The sequence below is a fragment of the Chiloscyllium plagiosum genome, chromosome 2 (assembly GCF_004010195.1).
Source record: "Chiloscyllium plagiosum isolate BGI_BamShark_2017 chromosome 2, ASM401019v2, whole genome shotgun sequence".
NCBI classification, from domain to species: domain Eukaryota; kingdom Metazoa; phylum Chordata; class Chondrichthyes; order Orectolobiformes; family Hemiscylliidae; genus Chiloscyllium; species Chiloscyllium plagiosum.
In genome coordinates this window covers 17,986,085-18,006,110 of record NC_057711.1, presented here as the reverse complement: position 1 = coordinate 18,006,110, position 20,026 = coordinate 17,986,085, and the positions used below count along the sequence as shown (strand labels likewise).

Below are 20,026 nucleotides of genomic sequence, written 5' to 3'. Positions count from 1 at the left end.
CTGTGAGTAATCTAATCTAAGCAGCCATCTAGAAATCCTGATAGATAACATCTATTGGCTGTCTATGATCCAACCTGCTGGTTACCTCCACAAAGAATTCTAACAGATGTGTCAGTCATGACCTCCCTTTCATGAAACTATGTTGACTTTGCCCTATTTTACCATGTACTAGTAAAGCAAGTCCTGTATTCAGAAATCTCATTCTCCACAACAGACTCCAAAATCTTACCAACAACTGAGGTCATCTAATCGGCCTGTAATTTTCCATCTTTTGCCTTACTCCCTTCTCAAATGGGGATTACCTAGCGATTTCCCAGTCCTCTGGGACCCTCCCAACTCCAGTGATTCCTGAAAGGTCACCACTAATGCCTCCACTATCTCTTCAGGTATCTCCTTCAGAACTCTGAGGTGTAGTACATCTGGTCTAGGTTACTTACCCACCTTCAGACCATTCAGTCTTTCCAGCACCTTCTCCTTGGTGATGGCCACCGTACCCATCTCTGCCACTTCACTCTCTTTAATATTTGGAATGTTACTCATGTCTTCCACCATGAAGACTGACATAAAGTACTTATGTCATTTCTTTGTTCCCCATTACTACTTCTCCAGCACCATTTTCCAGCAGCCAATGTCCACTTATGCCTTTTACATATCGAAAGAAACTTGCAATTATTTTTTACATTACTGGTTAGCTTACACGCATATTTCTCCCTCCTTATATCTTTTCTCGTTGTCCTCCGTTGGTCTTTGTAGTCTTCCCAATCCCCTGGCTTCCCACTGCTCTTCATCACATTATATGCTTTCTCCTTTGCTTTTATGCTATCCCTGACTTCACTTGCCAGCCATGATGCCTCATCTTCCCTTTATATGTTTCTTTTTCCTCGGGATGAATTTTTGCTGTGACTCTCAAATTATTCCCAGGAACTACTGCCATGCTGTTCCACTGTCTTTCCTGCTAGGCTCCTTTCCCAGTCAATTCTGGTTAGCTCCTCCCTCATGCCTCTGTAGTTGCCTTTTCTCAACTGTAATACCATTATACCTTCTCCTTTCCAAATTGCAGAGTGAATTCTATCACGAGATGGTCACTCCCTCCTAAAGGTAACTTCACCTTAAGCTCCCTTATCATTGCACAACACTAAATCCAGTATTGCCTGTTCCCTAGTGGGCTCCATCACAAGCTGTTCCCAAAAGCCATCTCGTAGACATTACTCAAATTCTTTTCCTTGCAATCCACTATCAAACTGATTTTCCGAATCCACCTGCACATTGAAATCCCTGATGATCACTGTAACCTTTTCTTACATGCCTTTTCTATCTCCTGGTGTATCTTGTGCCCCAAATCCTGACTCCTGTTTGGAGGCCTGTACATAACTTCCATTGTCGTTTTTTTAACCTTTGTGGTTCTTCAACTTTACCCACAGATTCTATATCATTTGACCCTCCTTTGTTTCTTGCTATTGATTTGATTTCATTTCTTACAAACAAGGCGACCCCATCCCCTCTGTCCACCTGCCTGTCTTTTCAATAGGATTTATATCTTTGGATATTTATCTCCCAGTCTTGATCCCCTAGCCATGTCTCTATGCTGCCGGTCATACTTGTCAATTTTGATTTGTGCCAAAAGCTCACTTACCTTACTTCATATACTGCACACATTCAGATACAACATCTTCAGACCTGTATTTACTGTCCCTCTTCTCATTGTCATCCCTTTATCCGATGTGCTTGAAGTTTGATTCCTAACCCTTTCCACTTTGTCCTACCTTGTGTGCTGGAGACTTTAATAACCACTCCTGAGTTCTCCTTTCCTTTCTTTTCATTTTTTTTATATACTTTTCCCTGCAGTTGAATCCACTCCCTGCTGCTTTGTTCCCATTGGCCATTATGCTTTTTGGAGTTCTATCCTTGCCTTCCCCCCCCTCTCTCTAGTTTAACGTCCTGTTGACCACCCGAATTACCCGTTTTGCCAGAACATTAGTTCCAGCTCAGTTTAGGTGGAGACTGTCCCAATGGTACAGATCCCTCCTGCTCCAATACTGATACCAGTGCCCCATGAAATGGAACCCCTGTTTCCCACACCACTCCTTTAGCCACATATTTACTTCTCTTATTCCCACATCCCTATGCCAATTTGCACGTGACTCAGACAGCCATTCGAGATTAAAGCTGTTCTTTAATTTAGTTCCTAGCTCCTGGTAATCCCTAAAAAGGTCCTCTTTCCTAGTCTTGCCTATATTGTTTGCCCCAACGTGGACCACAGCAACTGGATCCTCCTCCTCCCTCTCCAGTATCCTTTCAAGCCAGCCAGTGGTGTCCCTCCCCCTGGCAGCTGGCAGGTAACACACCATGCGGGACTCCCGCACCGGCTTGCAAAGGATGCTGTCTATTCCCCTAATTATAGAATCCCCGACAACAACCACCCTGAGTCAGAAAATGTTGGAAACACAATTCTATATGCTCCTGAGACATTAAGAAATGTTTCCAATTTTGTAACCTCTGATGAGGTCAGATCACTTTAAGCTCAGACAGAGAATAATGAACAGTTGGTGGAAGTTGAGAGACAGTAGGTTAATCACAGCTTTATGGTTTACAGTTGAAAAGTGTGGTGCTGGAAAAAGCACATCAGGAATCCTGTTGAAAGGCTTATGGCTGAAACGTCAGCCCTCCTGTTCCTCAATGTTGCATGACCTACTGTGTTGTTTTCAGCACCACACATTTTGACTCTGACTGTCCAGTATCTGCAGTCCTCACAATCTCCTTATGTGGTTCATACCCAGTCTGCATGACCACAGCTAAATGGCCAGCTCCTGCTGTTATACAGATATGTACAGCAGGCCTAGTTACAGGCATCAGGTAAATTGCCCTTTTCGCGACTCCTGGCAGGGGAGTGTGTGTGTGCGCACGTGTGTGTGGCGGGGTGGAGGGGGGAGTCCTCACAACCTCCTTATGTGGTTCATACCCAGTCTGCATGACCACAGCTAAATGGCCAGCTCCTGCTGTTATACAGATATGTACAGCAGGCCGAGTTACAGGCATCAGGTAAATTGCCCTTTTCGCGACTCCTGGCAGGGGAGTGTGTGTGTGTGCGCACGTGTGTGTGGCGGGGTGGAGGGGGGGAGCAGGGGTGGTAGTGGTGGTGAACTACAATACTATCACTATATAATTCACCGGTCCGTACTCTCTTTGAGCACTGCTTCCTAATAGTGGTGCAGAGTTACTTGATACTGTGGGGGAGTATTTAGTTAGGGATTATGATCGGCATGGACTGGCTGGCTTAAAGGGTCAGTTTCAGTGCTATATAACTCTATTGCTGTATGACTATAACGACCTCATAGAGCATTGTGAAGCTATTTAAAAGAAGAAAATATGATGGGTTAAAACATTCATTTGGAGAAAAAAATTTGCAAAATTTAAGCGACTGTTGTGACCTAAGCTTGCTGACAAGTAACTGTTGAGTCAGTGGTTTCCAAACTGATTTTATGCCCCAGTGGATATGGTTCATACAATTTAAATTGTCAGTGTAGAACATAATATTAATAAGCCCCAATCAAAACACCGGAAAGGTGTTTTTTCACTTTCCCTCTGTACGACAGTGAGCAAGTCTAACATGAAGTGAAGACAAGAGCCACAGAACATAAACAGGAGGAGGCAAGTGGAGTATGAGAGAAGTGGCTGAAGTCTGGATTTTTGAAGGTCAAGTTCCTACCCTAGATCTGAAGGAGCATTTGGAAGGGTTCACCATTTCAAGTATGGTTCCAGTTGTACAAGAGACAATCGATAGAAAGACAGAAGTAAGAACTGCAGCCCTAAGCCAGAAGCTGGCTGGGGTTATATTGTATATAAGGAGGTCGCTGACCAACAATGGGCACACTCTTTGCCCCATGAGACATGCCCTCGAATTGTCCGGAACGCAGAATATGAATCGGCCATAGTTTCAGCTACTGGTTTTTTTCCATTGTAAAATGAATGAGAGTAAGTTTAAGCTTTCCCAGAATTGAATAACTTGTCTACATCTCTCAGTCCACGAGCATGGATAGTTCAAATAAGAGACTAGATTAGATTTAGATTACAATAGATTTAGATTACATTACAGTGTGGATACAGGCCCTTCGGCCCAACAAGTCCACACCGACCCGCCGAAGCGCAACCCACCCATACCCCTACATTTACCCCTTACCTAACACTACGGGTGATTTAGCATGGCCAATTCACTATCTGTGGAAGTCAAGTCGATTTGAAAAAATGGGAGATCAAGAAATTTGGAATAATGTATCAAAGCAGAAAATGCTGTAAGTACACAGCATGTTTAGCATCGAGTGCAGATAGATTGTAAAGATAGAAAGTTTAGGCAGTTTATAATGGGTCTCCAGCTGAGTCATTGCCTTTTCTTTTCAGTGTCACCCACATCCACAAGATATAACAATACTTGGATGAAGAAAGGGTATTACAACCAAAATCTTGGATAACACAAAAGTAGGTGAAGGCAGTGGTAAAGATGACAACAAGAATCTGCAGAGGCATAGACGAGTTAAGTGAATGGGGAAAAAAAAACTTGACAGGTTGAATATAAATGAGGAAACATGAGTTATGCACTTTGGCAGAAAGAAAGAGGAGCTTAATATTATTTATATGGAGAAAACCTACAGAAAGCTCTAGAACAGAGGGATTTAGAGTCTTCATCCATGAATTACAAAAAGCTAACATTCAAGTTCAATGGGTAATACGGAAAACAGCTTGAATATTGGCCGTTATTTCAAAGGGACTGGAGTATAAAAATAAGGAGGTTTTGGCTGTTCTGGATGCCCTGTTTCCTATATTAAAACTGGTGACTACATTTCAAAGATGCTTCATTGGTTGCAAAACATTTTGGGATATTGTGTTATGTCTGACATATACTTTCAAGAGACATTCTGTGTCACACTATGCTTTTGTGAAAACATGATTGACATACCATCCCTGTGTAAGAGCATATGATTTGATGGTATAATGATTGCAAATAGTATCTTAACTTGGATCACTTGAAGTTCTTTATAATTTAGTAACATTAGTCCAGATACTGCTGTATCTGTGAATCTCATAATTGCATTTTTTATGAGCTGTAATAATCTACTGGGGGATCTTCCAGTACTGCATCAATTCATGAGGAGAAAGTGAGGTCTGGAGATCAGAGCTGAAAATGTGTTGCTGGAAAAGCACAGCAGGTCAGGCAGCATCCAGGGAACAGGAGAATCGACGTTTCGGGCATAAGCCCTTCTTCAGGCTTATGCCCGAAACGTCGATTCTCCTGTTCCCTGGATGCTGCCTGACCTGCTGTGCTTTTCCAGCAACACATTTTCAGCTCTGCATCAATTCATGTCTTGCTTCTTTTTACAAAGTGATAACATTAACATCGCCACATCAGGTCAAATACACTGTTGGAGATAAAACCCATAGCAGTGCTCAATAAGTGAAAGGTATTTTATCTTTCTGACTAAGGGATAATGCATTGATGCAATATAGAACAATTTGATATAGTTCAGAAGAAGACTGAGAATAGTTTGGGTTTGAAACTATTATAATTATTGTTAGAAAGAAGCATACAAACTGATATGGTGTCATTCATGTCCTGCATTATTGTCGATAAATTGCTTTGGAAGTGTGGTCACTGTTGTAATGTATGTTATCATGGCGAAAGTTATCCATCTCATGATAAAACAAAGACGTTTTCTTTTTATGTAATTTATATTTCTTCTGTCATGTCTTATAAGACATTTCTTTATTCGTGATGATCTTATAGCCACCTTCAGATGACTATTTATTATTTCTGTAAATGTCAACATTGCATTTATCCTGGAATAACTCTACAGATGCCAGTGTCCCATCACTAAGTCACCCTTTATTTACACGTGCACAGAACATTGACTCTCAACTCAGAGCCAGTCCTTTGAGTGAGGAGAATTCCTGAGACTTCTTTTATATCTGTCAGCCAGGGCTCCCTGATGGGCTCACATTAACAGCCTCAATTAGGGAATTCATACTCAACAAGATCCATCTAGTCAACCTCAGTCCAACAAACCCATTATAACTGAGCTCACTGCCAATCCTTACTCAATGTCTCGGTGCAAGCAAGATGGAAAGCAGTCAGCATCTGCAATCATAGCTGGTTTACCACTTCCCCATTCCTGGAGTGCTGACGATAATAGTGGCACCAAATTAGCTGCCTCACCATTGATTGAGATTTACCTATTCTGTAAGGTTCATCGAGGAAGCTCACTGTTCCATCAGCAGAAACTGAATAACATGTACATGGTGAGCCTGTGGAGCTTTGTGTAATTAAATCCAGCAGGGAAGAAAGTTCTTCAGCTCGCTCACCCTTGGATGCCATCAACCACCAAATCTGGAGGCCACACGCGCTGTAGAAAATACTAAAAATAGAGTCAGGCAGTGGTTCAAGTCCTGCAAGTGGTAATTAGAAGTAATGCCTGTGAGATGATAAGGAACACAGTGTTAGGCCAACATTTTTCAAGGATTTGAATTAAATGTGTAAATAAAATCTCTAAATTGTACTTGGGATAATTTGATGGTTGCTTCCTTTACCCTTCTCCACACAAAACATTCATTCATTTTAAAATATCTCCCAATAAATCAGCTACACATTTGGTTTAGATCAGACTTTTTTTTGATGACTGAAGCCTATAATCTGGTTGGATTCTTTGAGTGCTTGCTGTCAAAATGCTTTTAGTTGAACAGCACCCATCAGAATTAAAATCTTTTTCCTAACAATTCAGTTGACTCCTGTCGGGCTGCCATGATTTTATAAAGCCTCATTTTACACACCTCTAAGTGGGCCACACCTTGAAATCATTCGATTTGTTCTACTTTGCAAGACTCTTTCGCAAGATTTGGGAACAAAACGTATATACTTTGGCCATTCTCCGCACAAAATCCTTGATGTAACTGGTGGCCCAGACTTGCAAACATCTGGATTTTAACAACTAGGTTGTTGACAATATTGTGGGGAAGACAGTGTCACATCTGGGACCATGGTGACCAAGGGGACAAACTTTGTAATTGATGAGTTTTAAGAATTATCAAGTTAAACAGAGTAAGGGTTAAGCAGGCAAAAGAATTACAGTGGATAAATTCAATGTCATACAACGTACAGAAAGAGAAATAATGTGAGAGAAAGAAAAATTAGATTGAAAACGAGAAAAATAGAAAGGAAGAATAAGGAACAAAATTAAACCAAAATCCCGGCCAACAATTTACAAACTGGAAGAAGAGAGACTTCATTATTTCTGGCAAGAGAGAGTAATTGGCAGAAATGTTAACACTGCAATAAAAATGCATCTAGAAAGTTCAGTTTCCTATGAAACAAAAACTGAAAATGCATGAGAAACACAGCAAGTCTGGCAGCATCTGTGGAGAGAGGACCCTAATGTTAATGTTTCAAATCCAGCAACTCCTCTTCAGAACTAGCTTCCCCAGCAATTTCTGCTTTTGTTTCAGATTTCCTGAATCTGCATATCTTGGTTTTATGTTAACTTCCTATGAGTTTAATGGGCAATTAATGTGCAAGTTCAACTTGTGAAAGTCACAGGAAAATTACAGATTGGATGCCATTGGTGGATTTGGAAAAATTGGCTAGAAAATTAAAGTGGTGCAGTTCGCAAACTGTCTTTTACTTGCATCAAGTTGTTGGATCAATTTATGCACTTTCAAAGCTTTGCATTATTCCATTGTCATTACTATTTCAGCTCATCCAGTGATTTCTCATTTTGACCATTGTAAAGGCAGGCTGAGTATTAATGCAGAATTAGCATTATGCCATGGGTAGACATTTCTGGAGAGTTGTCTCATGTTCAAGAATTCGGTTTTGACAAATTCAAATTATCCAAAAAAACACTTAGCACATCAGGCCCTTTAGAGCCCCAGTCACACTTAGTGAGACCTGATATACTCTCTAATCCTGGTCCTGTTTCCAAGCATCTCCTGCTTCTGTCCGTCTAGGTAAGAGACAACAAAACCCTTCAGAGAAGGCTTAATGAGTTGCTTCAATGCATCTTCCCACTAACACACGTTGCTGTATATTTGGCTGCAGAGGGAATGAATGTTTAAGGTGATGGATGAGGTGTCAAATTAACTGGATTGCTTTGCCCTGGTGTTGAGTTTCTTGAAAATGCAGTTATCAAGGCAAATTAGAAAGTATTTCCTCACACTCCTGACTTATGCCTTGCAGATGGTGGATAGACTTCAAGCGGTCAGGAGGTGAGCGCAGCAAATGGTGCATTTCCTCTCATGCATTCCCCATCATAATCATCATTGCTGGCTCAGTTCATATGAAAACAAAGCAGAACATCTTTCTTGGACTCCCAAGGGATATTACAGACTCACTGCATATGTGAAAATGCAGCCTTGAATATTGGCAGATATGCTCACTGAGCAAACCTGAATAAATAGGATGTAATTCTCTCCTCTCTGGAGGGGCATCAGAGGTAGCGAGAAGGAAAATAATTGGGCATGTTGACCCAAGTGAGATATTCACTCCTTTATGCCCCCTCACTAATTAAGTTCTGAGTGGGACAGTTCATGGATGACCTTCTTGCCCCCTCACCATCTTAAGTGGTCAACTGGCAGCCATCTAAGGGCCTAACCTCACCATCTCATTCATTAACTATCTTCCCAGCAAGCATGAAAAGTAGTTAGTTCCCAGCTAAGAAAATGAAGGTGATCTGCCTTGCAGATGGTGTCCAACATGGAGGAGTATTTATTCATCAACTGAGGGAGGACAGAACTTAGGAGTCAGCAGGACATAACTTTGTTCGTGTTTAATCTGAGGCCTTAAGATTTTATGGGGCCCAGTGTCAATATTGAGGTCTCCTAGGGCAGGCTCCTCCCAACTAAATACCATTACTTACTTACTTACAGTGTGGAAACAGGCCATTCGGGCCTAACATGTCCACACTGACCCTCCGAAGAGCAACCCACCCAGACGCATTCCCCTAAATTTACCCCTTCACCTAACACTATGGGCAAATTAACATGGCCAATTCACCTAACCTGCACATCTTTTGACTGTGGGAGGAAACCAGAGCACCCGGAAGAAACCCATGCAAACACGGGGAGAACGTGCAAACTCCACACAGACAGTTGCCTGAGGTGGGAATTGAACCTGAGTCTCTGGCGCTGTGAGGCAGCAGTGCTAACTACTGTGCCACCGTGCCACCCATTACCTCACCACTTTTGCTGCATGTTGGTTAGACAGGACTTGGCCCAGGAACGGTGGTGGGACATTGTGTGTAAGATGTGATTCTACGAGTAAAAATGTAAAACTATGAGACTGCTCTCCCAATTTTGTCACTGGCCCCCAAATGTTAGTTAAGAGAACTTTGCAAGATCAACAGGGTTGTGTTTGCCACTGTCATTTCAAGTGCCGAGGTCGACATTGGGTGATCCATCTAGTTCATTCCTTTTTTGATATTAGTTAGTGGTTGAATACAACTGAGTGGCTTGCTAGGCTATTGCAGAGGGCAATTGAGAGTCCACCACATTGCTTTGGGGCCAGGGTTGCATGTAAGACAGACTAGATAAGGTCAGCAGATAACGTTCCCAAAAAGGACATTAGTGACCCAGATGGGTTTGTATTTCAATTGATTCATGGTCATGAGGAAGTCTTGTCTTGGTCTCTGGATTACTTGTCAAGCAACAACTACAGCAATGCTTCATACTTGGAGTCACAGCTGGGGAACATTGGGACAAACACTGAAAGCCATAATCCCTACATATACCTCCACAGATCAGAACAACTTGCTGCATGAGATAATTACCAAGCTAACTGAGTGAGTAATAGCACGTTCCTGAACATAGAAATGAAAACCATACATGATCCAAGATATTCAATTTAAAAAAGAATTGGAGAAAAACAGAAATTTTCAATAAGTAATGACTTAATATGCAGAAAGAATGTGTGTGTATCTACATATACGTATATATTGTATAGACAAGTTATGCTGAATAAGAACTTTGGTTAGGCCACACTTTGAATTTTGCATTTAGTTCTGGTTACCATACTGCCAGAAGGATGTGGATACTTTGGAGAGGGTAAAGAAAGGGTTTATCAGGATGTTGCCTGGTATGGAGGGTTTTAGCTATGAAGAAAGATTGTATAGATTGTGTTTGTTTTCATTGGAATGCAGGAGGTTGAGGGATGACCTGATAGACGTTTATAAGATTGTGAATGGCATAGATAGTGTGGAGAGTATGAGACTTTTTCACAGAGCGGAGGGATCAATTACTAGGGGACACAGGTTCAAGGTGCGGGAGGAAAGTTTAAAAGAGATGTGTGAGGCACATTTTTCACACAAAGGGGGTGAGTGCCTGGAATGCGCTGCCAGAGGAGGTGGTGGAAGCAGACACAACAGCAACATTCACGAAGCACCTGGACAAATACATGAATAGGAAGGGAATAGAGGGATACAGATTCTGTAAGACAAGACAGTTTTAGTCTGGAAGGGAAAAATGTGTCAGTGCAGGCTTGGAGGGCCAGAGGGCCTGTTCCTATACTGTATTGTACTTTGTTCTTTGTTTTATATATTTATATAGTTATTGAATAGTTCCAGTATGTGAACTGATAATAACATTGTATACTTTCTAATTGTGCCACTTCTGCTGTAATGAACTCTTCTCTTGATTCCTTTGTCTACCATGTAAGCATCAAGTCTGTCCTTAAACGCTTCAATTCCTCATTGCTTCTACAACTCCATGTGGCAGCAAATTCTACATTCTCACTATTCACTATGTAAAAAAAAATCTTCCAAAATCCTTTGGTTCATTCTGCATGCGATTTTCTTATATTTATGTTGCCTTGCACTGGACTCCAATTGGTTGTCTTTTCAAGTGCTACCTATACGTTGCATCTCCTCAGTTCTGGTAATATTCCTGTAAACATTTTCTTCACCATCTCCAGAGCTTCTATAACCATTTTTGGTAAAATAGAGACTAGAACTGCACACAGTACTCCAAACTCACTTGAATCAAGATTCCTGATAAACATGACCATTCTGCTTTTGTATTCTGTTGCTGTAGAGATAATCTTCAGTCCTTTATTTGCACAATTTATGTCTATCAGTGTTATTAGTGTCAGTTTTATGAATAGCTAATTTTAATGATTTATATATCTGCATTCAAAAATTCATTGCTCATTTCCCCATTTAGTTACTTAACTTCCAAGTGCTATGTCTTCTTTATTCCTACTATCAAACTGAACCCCTTCATCATTTTGAATATTTCACTTTTTTTCACGTCTACATATTTCTGTATTTTGTTGCTATCCTTCATCATCATTAGTTCCCTCATGTTTTCATGGCTTGGTATCAATTGAGTAATATTGACATGATGCCACTAATCTGAGTCCAAATCAAGAATGCACCAGGTTCTTGTGTGAGGCAGATCAATCCAACAGTCAGCTTTCTATCTGTCACTGCTGGGAGCTTTTCGTGACAACTCTGCTCCCCTTCAGACCATGACAGTGGATGTTAGGGATTTGCAAACCTGCCAGAAAACTGCAATGAAATAAAGGCAATTAAAGAGCTGGTCACTGTAAAAGAAACTCTGTCCTTTCCTAGTTCCTCAGTGCATCAATTCCAATTTTCCCACTTCTTCTTTTGAAGGCTGGTGTACAGCTCCACACTGGGAGGCAGTCAGTTAGCTTAGTTGGCTGGACAGCAGATTAATAATTTCAATGACGTGGGTTGAATTCCTGCATTGGGTGTGGTTACCATGAGGACCCTGCCTTCTCAGCTTCAGCACTGACCCAAGGCTGGTGCTCCCCAGATGTCTCTCTCCAATGAGAAGGCTGTTCCTGAGTCTATGGCAACGTACAGTCTCATCAGTTCCCTCAAAAATTGACATGGCCATTCTTCTTATGTGCATGTCGGCAGTGAAGACAACAACTAGCCAACAAGAGGTTTTTTTTGTTTTTGGAGTTCATTATAGGCTAGCCCCTCTCCTACCTGACATCAATCAATGATTAAACAAAACAAAAAGGCCTGGGAATACTTAGATTTGTGTTAGTCCATGTTAGATTACCTACAGTATGAAAACAGGCCATTCAGCCCATTGAGTCCATACCAACTCTCTGATGAGCATCCCACCTAGATCCAACCCGCTACCTTATATCTGTAACCCTACATTATCCATGGCTAACCCACCTAGCCCTGCATATCCTTGGACTGTGGGAGGAAACCTGAGCAAAGTCACACAGACATGGGACTGCACAGAGACAGACACCCGAGGTTGGGATGGAGCCCAGGTCCCTGCTGCTGTTAGACAACAGTGCTCATCACTGAACCTCCTGAGTTATGCTCTTTGGAGGGTCAATGTGGACTTGAGGGGTCTAATGGTCTGCTTCCACAGTATAGGGATTCTGTAATTCTATGATTCTAAGATGGACTAGCATAAGTCTATTGATCTTAGCAGGGAATGTGGAGATAATTGTCTAGCTAAAGCATATGGAGTTGAAAAACAGCTGAGCCATAATCTAGCCATTTGAATGGTGGAGCACGCTCAAAGGGATGCATGTACTAATGTTGATGCATCCCTAATTGTAAAGTTCCAGTTATTTCCAAGCAAGTCAACTCATTTCAACTGGAAGACTGGGACTTTTGGTTCAGATTTTGTGATTATCACCCAGGATGGCACTTTTTGAAATTAGATCACTCTTGAGAGAAACATGTTTCTCAAAAGTGATTCAAATGTGATTTTTTAATTTGCTGAACATAACACGTTAAACTTCTTTCCTTAGCTGGAATAAAGCAATGATTCTCACTATGTGTTGGGCACACAGTCTTTTTTTTTGTGCACAAAATAATCCCAACACAGATCAAATGGCTATATCTTGCTCGTAAATAGAAGCCAAGCAGACGAGATTACTGGTGCGTGTTCCTGGACATGCCAGGAATCGTGGTGTAGTAACTGTTATTTAGAATCTGGCTGTTGAGAATGAAGCCCTCATGTAATTGTGGTTTCAGTAAACCTTAGTTAATTAAATCTACTACAACCCACAGGAGTCTGTGCATCAGAGATTTGACAGTGATTGAGAGCTTGTAAATTGTAGTCCTTACCATCATACCAACATTGAAAAGGCATTTAGATTATAATGTTCAGCCACTGTGGGGAGTATTTTTGTTATTCTATTGGAAGAGGAGTGAGAAGCAATTTTTTTAATGCTCTGAGAAGACTTTCTGTTTGTTGGCATTTCTTACTGTAGCCATTCCATTGTGGATCCAAAACCATCTGATCAATCTATCAATTAACTAGTGGTGAGCCAGAAAGAATCAGGGTTTGATTGGCTAATTACAGGGCAGGAGATACTCAATAATCCCTTCCACATATATAATAGGTCTTCTTTAAAGAGTTGGGATCCACAGCACATGATTTCTTTTTAGGTTGAGTCAAAATTGTACTTAAATGCTGTGATTTACATGCAGCATAAGTGACTTTGGTATTCAAGAATAAACAACTTGAATTTATTTTGAAATTTAAGTCATACTAAGATACTGTCCACTGGAAACATTTGAATCCCTTCATTTGACCTCTGATGTAGATTAAGCTTAAGCTAACCCGCCACTGTTAGGATGCAGTGCATTGTAAGTGAGCTTTTGTTTATTATCTAAATGCAATTCTCAAATGGGGGATATGTCAACATATGTTTTGACAGCTTCACCCAATTCTTTTTAAATTCACTCACAGTTGCCAGCTGCTCCTGGTTGTGATTAAAAAAGGAGTCACTATACAAGCCCTTAACTTGACACGACTGTGTGGCCATTTTTGTTAAAATCTATAAATAGGATTACACAAATGAAAGAGTTAAAGTTTAAATCTCAATTAGTGGTTTGAAGGAAATTGGAACAGCAAGGTCTGAAAATTTGTTGTAGCCTTAGGAAGGAGAGCCAAATCTTCAGTCAAAATCTTCCATCTTGGCATTTGAGCACTTGGCAAAAAAACGATCGTTTGATGATCTCAAACATAGATTGAGAATAAATATCACTTCATCCAGCTATGAAATTAAATATTAGGTTGTAGAACAATCAATGACAATCTTGGAAATAATTGAAAAAATAACTCAAGTGACTATGGAATTTTTCAGTTCAAATTCGTAGAGATTGTTTGGATTGATGTTTAACTTAGCTTTTTTAGTATACACATGGAGCATTATTCCCATCACCATGTTACTTTTCAGCTTTATCTACCACCACCTAAGCACCCGTGTTTCCAATTACTTATCTATTTACACAAAACTCCATCAGGTGCATTGCAGTGACACCAAATTAACTCAGCTTTTTCTTTTCTTTTTGTTTCTCCTTCGTATATAGAAGGGTTGTCACACATAACCAAATAGCTGTCCCCACCACCAAAACAATTTGCATCCATTAACCATCACTAGTATACTTGCATTTTCCAATTGATTATTTTACACATAAAACCTGTTAAGGGAAATACAGATGATTAACTGAGCTTTCCTTTCATTGAATCATAGCCTCTTTCACACAAGCAGAGAGTCTATTCAGCTCATGAAGCGCTGAAGAGCGTCCCACTCAAACCCCCTCCCCACAACCCTATCCCTGTAACCCTGAGGTGCTCTCATACGCAACTGAACATTTCTTTTCCATCACCAAATAAGCCATCATATTTGTTTTCATTTAATGACCACCACCAGTAAATCGCCATGTTCTCCAATTTACATGCAGTGGCCATTAAAGACAATGCAGACCGTTAACAGATCTTTCAGCTCCACACCCCAGTATCCAACAGCTGGAACTTATAAATCCTTTATCCAAAGTAGGTTTGCTTATCTGATAAAGAGAAAACAATGTCAGTTAATTAAAACAGATGAAACACTCGATCATGTGTATAAATAAGCTTGACAGCCATATCCTCACATTCCAGACCATTTCTTTAAGACCAGTTGCGTTATTATTTAATAATCGACTAAGATAAAAAGTCACATGCTTAATTTTGGCTTCCACTGCTGCGTGACCTAATCTTTAACAGAAGAGCAAATTACTGGGACGTGTCAAATCCAGCATGTGTAAACCCCAGTGAGTGGGGTTTCGGAAAATGGTCAGAATTGCTTTGCCTGGTTTTCTTTGTGCAGTTTGTCCATACAAAACCCAATTAGGCAGGATCAGTTTTTAATCTCTGTACAGCTGACAGTAATATAGTGATAGTGGGAATTATATGTCTTGATTTTTACAATGTGCCACATAAATACGTTTAAATGGTCCCTATTCAAACCCACCCCGCCGCACTCCCAGTCCCGCAAATGAAAGCAATTCACTCCATATGGCTAAAGTTCTTTTCTTATTTCTTGACATGGCATGAGGGTTAGTGGAAATAAGTTGTGTTGTATTGTTACATAGAATTTTTGAGAAACTTAGGTCGGTCATTCAGGGCCTCAATGCTGTTCTACCAGACAATTAGATTGAGACTGTTCTGACCCTTCTCTCAGAGTTTTCTGAGTGTTTAGAATTCCATGTCACAGAGATCTGTGGGGCCAGAGCCCATGTGTATATTTAAGGCTGCGATAGATGCTTGATCAGCAGGAGAATCAAAGTCTATGTGGAAAAGATAGGAAAGTAGACATGAGGAATATCAGATCAGCCATGATTCCGTTGAATGGTAGAATAAACTCAAAGGGCCAAATGGCCTACTCCTGTTTCTATTTCCTATGCTTTCATGGTCCTAACTTCAGCCATTCACACGTAATTTCATCGACCGACAGTTAACTTAATCAAGCTACATTTAACATCATGGACTGGCAATTAACTTCATCAACTCACACTTAACTTCATTGACTGACACTTAACTTCATCAAACTACACTTAACTTCATCGAGGGTGCTGCGTGTATGGAATGAGCTGCCAGAGGAAGTGATGGAGGCTAGTACAATTGCAACATGTAAAAGACATCTGGATGGATATATGAATAGGAAGGGTTTTGAGGGGTATGGGCTAAGTGCTGGCAAATGGGACTAGATTGGGTTGGGATATCTAGTTAGTGTGTACAAGTTGGACCGAGGATGTTTCCATGCTCCATGACTCTATGACTTACGCTTAACTTCATGACCTACAGTTAACTTCATCAAACTACACTTCATTCACTTCCACACATGTCATTTACTGTATCCTTTGCTACCGATGCAGTCTCCTCTACACTTGAGAGACAGGATGCCTACTCACAGAGCGCTTCAGAGAACATCTCCGGGACATCTGCCACTCCATGGCCAAAGAATTCAACTCCCCCTCCCACTCCACCAAGGAGATGCAGGTCCTGAGCCTACTCCATTGCCACTCCCTAACCACCTGATGCCTGGAGGAAGAACGCTTCATCTTCTGCATCAGGACCCTCCAATCTGATGGCATCAATGTAGACTTCACCAATTTCCTCATTTCCCCTTCCCCCACCTTATCCCAGTTCCAACCTTCCGACTTGGCACTGCCCTCATGAGCTGTCCTACCTGTCCATCTTCCTTCCCACTTATCCACTCCATCCTCATCTCTGACCTATCACCATTACCCCCACCTCCATCGATCACACTCTCTGCTACCGTCCCCCCAGCCCAGCTCCCTCCCACTTATCTCTCCACCCCCTCAGGTCACAGCCCCAATCCTGATGAAGGGTTTTTGCCCAAAACGTCAATTCTCCTGATCCTCGGATGCTACCTGACCTGCTGTGCTTTTCCAGTACGACACTTTCGACTTCATTGACCAACACTTAACTTCATCAACCGACACTTAACTTCATCGACCAACACTTAACTTCATTGACCGACACTTAACTTCATCAAACTACACTTAACTTCATCAGCTTACACTTAACTTTATCAAACTACACTTAACTTCATCGACCAACACAACTTCATCAAATTGCATTTAACTTTAGCGACTTACACTTAACTTCAACCATCTACACTATTTGGACACTTGCCTAACACAACTCTATAAATCTGTATTCAATTAGCCTTGCCTCTACAGCTTTTCTTAAGGGAGAAAGTTGTAAGTTCGTACTCCCCTTTGTGTGAAGGAGTGTTCCCCAGATGAACAGCCAAGTTCCAATTTTAATGTCATGCCCCATTGCTCTGTATTTCTTTGCCAGATGGAATCGTTTCTATCTACCCGATCAAATTCTTTAGTTACCTTAAACCTCACAATCAGATCACTCCTTTATTATTTTGCTTATGCATTTCATGGGACAATTGTGAAGTTGGCTAGGGCAGCTTTTAATGATCATTTATAATTGCCCTTGAGAAGGCATTGATGAGCTGTTTTCTTGAACCACTGCAGTAACACACTCAGTATTGGTAGGAGAGTTCCTCATATCAATGGGACTATAAATGAATGATAGTGTTTGTTGCTGTAAGCAATTGTGCACTACATCCTTTTTAAAATGTTGAAGTCTGCAATTGACAATGAGAATTTTATTTTATTTTGTCTCTGCATTGACCCTGAGCCATGTCATTGGTGGATGCTAGGTGCATTGGGATAGTTGATATAAAGGCAAAGGTCATTTGGGATGGTGGGAGAATATGGGGTTTTCATGAGTTAGTGTAGGAGCTGTGAAGGGTGATGGATGGGTGGGAGAAGGGGTATAGTTTGAATTCAGATGGAATGGACTGGCATGAATAAAGCATGGGACGTATGTGTGAGGGAGAGGAATATGAAGGTGTGGATGGAAGTTTCATGTTTTGTTCTTTTTGTCAAATGAAATGTTAATATTGTGTCTGTCCACCAAGGCAGGGCTTCCCCACTGCTCTCCTTCACAGCCAACGCCTTCTGCTCTCGTTGCCTGTGGCTTGGCCCACCTCCCATGAGAACTCATCACTTCACAACAAAAATCTAACTTCCCGAAGTTGTCCCGACTTTGTGAATCCACACCCATGTAAGATCAACAAAAACATAAGAATCAGGAGTAGACAGTTTGCTCCCTCGAGCTGACTCTGCTATTCCATACAATCATGGAGACCTAATCTCCACCTCAACTCTACATTCTTCCCCACTCCCCCTAACCATTTACTCCATTGCTAATTAAAAACCTGTTTATCTCCTCCTTATCCATTGTACTCTGGAATAGTGAGTTCCACAGACCCTTTGAGAAAGGCAATTCTTCCTCATCTCCTTTTTAAATCTGCCACTTCCAAACCTAAAATTATGGCCTCTCATTCTGGATTGCCCCACAAGGGGGAACGTCCACTCCGCATCCTTTTGTCAATTTCCTTTAACATCTTCAATTGAGTCTCATCCTATCATAAACTGAGCGTGCATGGAGCTAAACTGCTCTTCATCTCTGGAATCAGTCTAGTGAACCTTCGCTGAACTGACTCTAATGCAGGTTTGGTCCCCTTCTGCATGTCTTTATATCTGTGTGGATTCAACTCATATGCACAAAATAGTTTAATTACTTTCCCCATGCTTCTTCCAACCTCTCCAATAACTATTTCTTTTCAATACAAATTTCATTTATAAATTGGATTTGACAGCACAAGTTGCCTTCCTGGGAGTTGAACTCCCATTTTCAGGAGTATTTGTCTAGACTTCAAGGGTGGTTGATCCAGTAACATTTTGACTACATTATTTAGCTCTGGTGTTCTCTATTGAAATGCACATATCATTTGTCTTTGTGGCTTTGTTACTTTATTAAGTGTATCAGCAGAATTCATTGCCACGATGTAAATATCTTTTAATTCTGAATAAGTTAGTGCTATCTAATGCATAATGTATCACCCAGAAATTAGACTATTTACCTAGTGACAGGATAGCCTCTATCGCGGTCAAATATTTGTAAATGTATGCGCCAGGTCATTCTGCTGCCTTAATTTCAAGCATTTCTGCATCTGTATTTCTGCCTGTGTGCTGTTTGACTCACACTCTTTTGTGTTCTTTGTCAGGGTCATATGAGCAGTGAACTGGAACATCAGTTGCGGTCTGTATCCAGTGTGGATGAACTCATGACGATATTTTACCCAGAGCACTGGAAAATGTTAAAATGCCAGCTGATGAAAGGCCGACCATACTACAGAGAAACTGGCTTTGGAACAGTCACGGAGGAACCAGTAACATTTGCAGCAACATATTATAACCCTGAAATTCTAAAAAGTGAGTCTCTGTCTTGAAGCTGAAAGTTTCCTTCAGCATCATTCCAAACTTTCGACCGAAATATTTGTCATTGTAAGCTGCATTTCAATTATTAACCTAGGTTGTATTTTGTCATGTCCTCAATGTGCAATCTACAACCATCTACTGTTTTAACTGAAAATAATTTTCAGCTAATTATCAAAATTTTTTAACTTCTGAAAGAGAGTTTAGACACATCTAACAACACCACTGGTAGATAAATACAGTTCAATAAGGTGTGATTGAAAGGGTATGTTGACTGCCCCTGAAAGTATCTATTCCATTTTGAATGTGCCTCATGCATCTAGGTCACTGGTCATGCAGTTTTACTTTGGGATTTTCGAAGGACTATCATAGATCATAGGATCCCTACAGCACAGAAACAAGCCATTTGGCCCATCAAGTCCACACTGCCCCTCCATTGACATCCCACCCAGACCCATCCCCTCCCTCACCTCAGCCCTGTAACCCTGCATTTCCCAGGGCTAATCCACCCAGCCTGCACATCCCTGCACACTATGGCCAATTTAGTCTGGTCAATCCACCTCAGTTGCACATCTTTGGACTGTGGGAGGATACCAGAATACCCAAAGAAAATCCATTCAGACATGGGGAGAATGTGCAATCTTCATACAGACAGTCACCCAAAGCTAGAAGCAAACCCAGGTGCCCATGCATATGTATTGCTTTAAGAGCTCTCACAGTCTGAGACGAAACAAAGGAGGTGTAGAAGAAGAGGTCATGTTGCATTTTTAATTAAGGAGTCAGTTACTACTGTAAGGAGGGATTTTGTATTGGAAAGATAGTCAAGTGAAGCTTTGTGAGTAGTGCTCAGGAATAAAAAGGGGGAGTCACATTTCAGGGAGTGTATTGTAGAG

The 20,026-nt window shown here is 41.1% G+C and overlaps 1 protein-coding gene across 1 annotated transcript in view; it reads left to right on the top strand.

Moving 5' to 3' along the window:
• vegfc (vascular endothelial growth factor c) overlaps positions 1-20,026 on the top strand; it is a 218,656-nt gene that overhangs the window by 101,431 nt on the left and 97,199 nt on the right. The window contains exon 2 of the mRNA XM_043704843.1: positions 18,923-19,130. Within this exon, the coding sequence (XP_043560778.1) occupies positions 18,923-19,130 (208 nt within the window). The remainder of the gene's footprint in view (positions 1-18,922; positions 19,131-20,026) is intronic.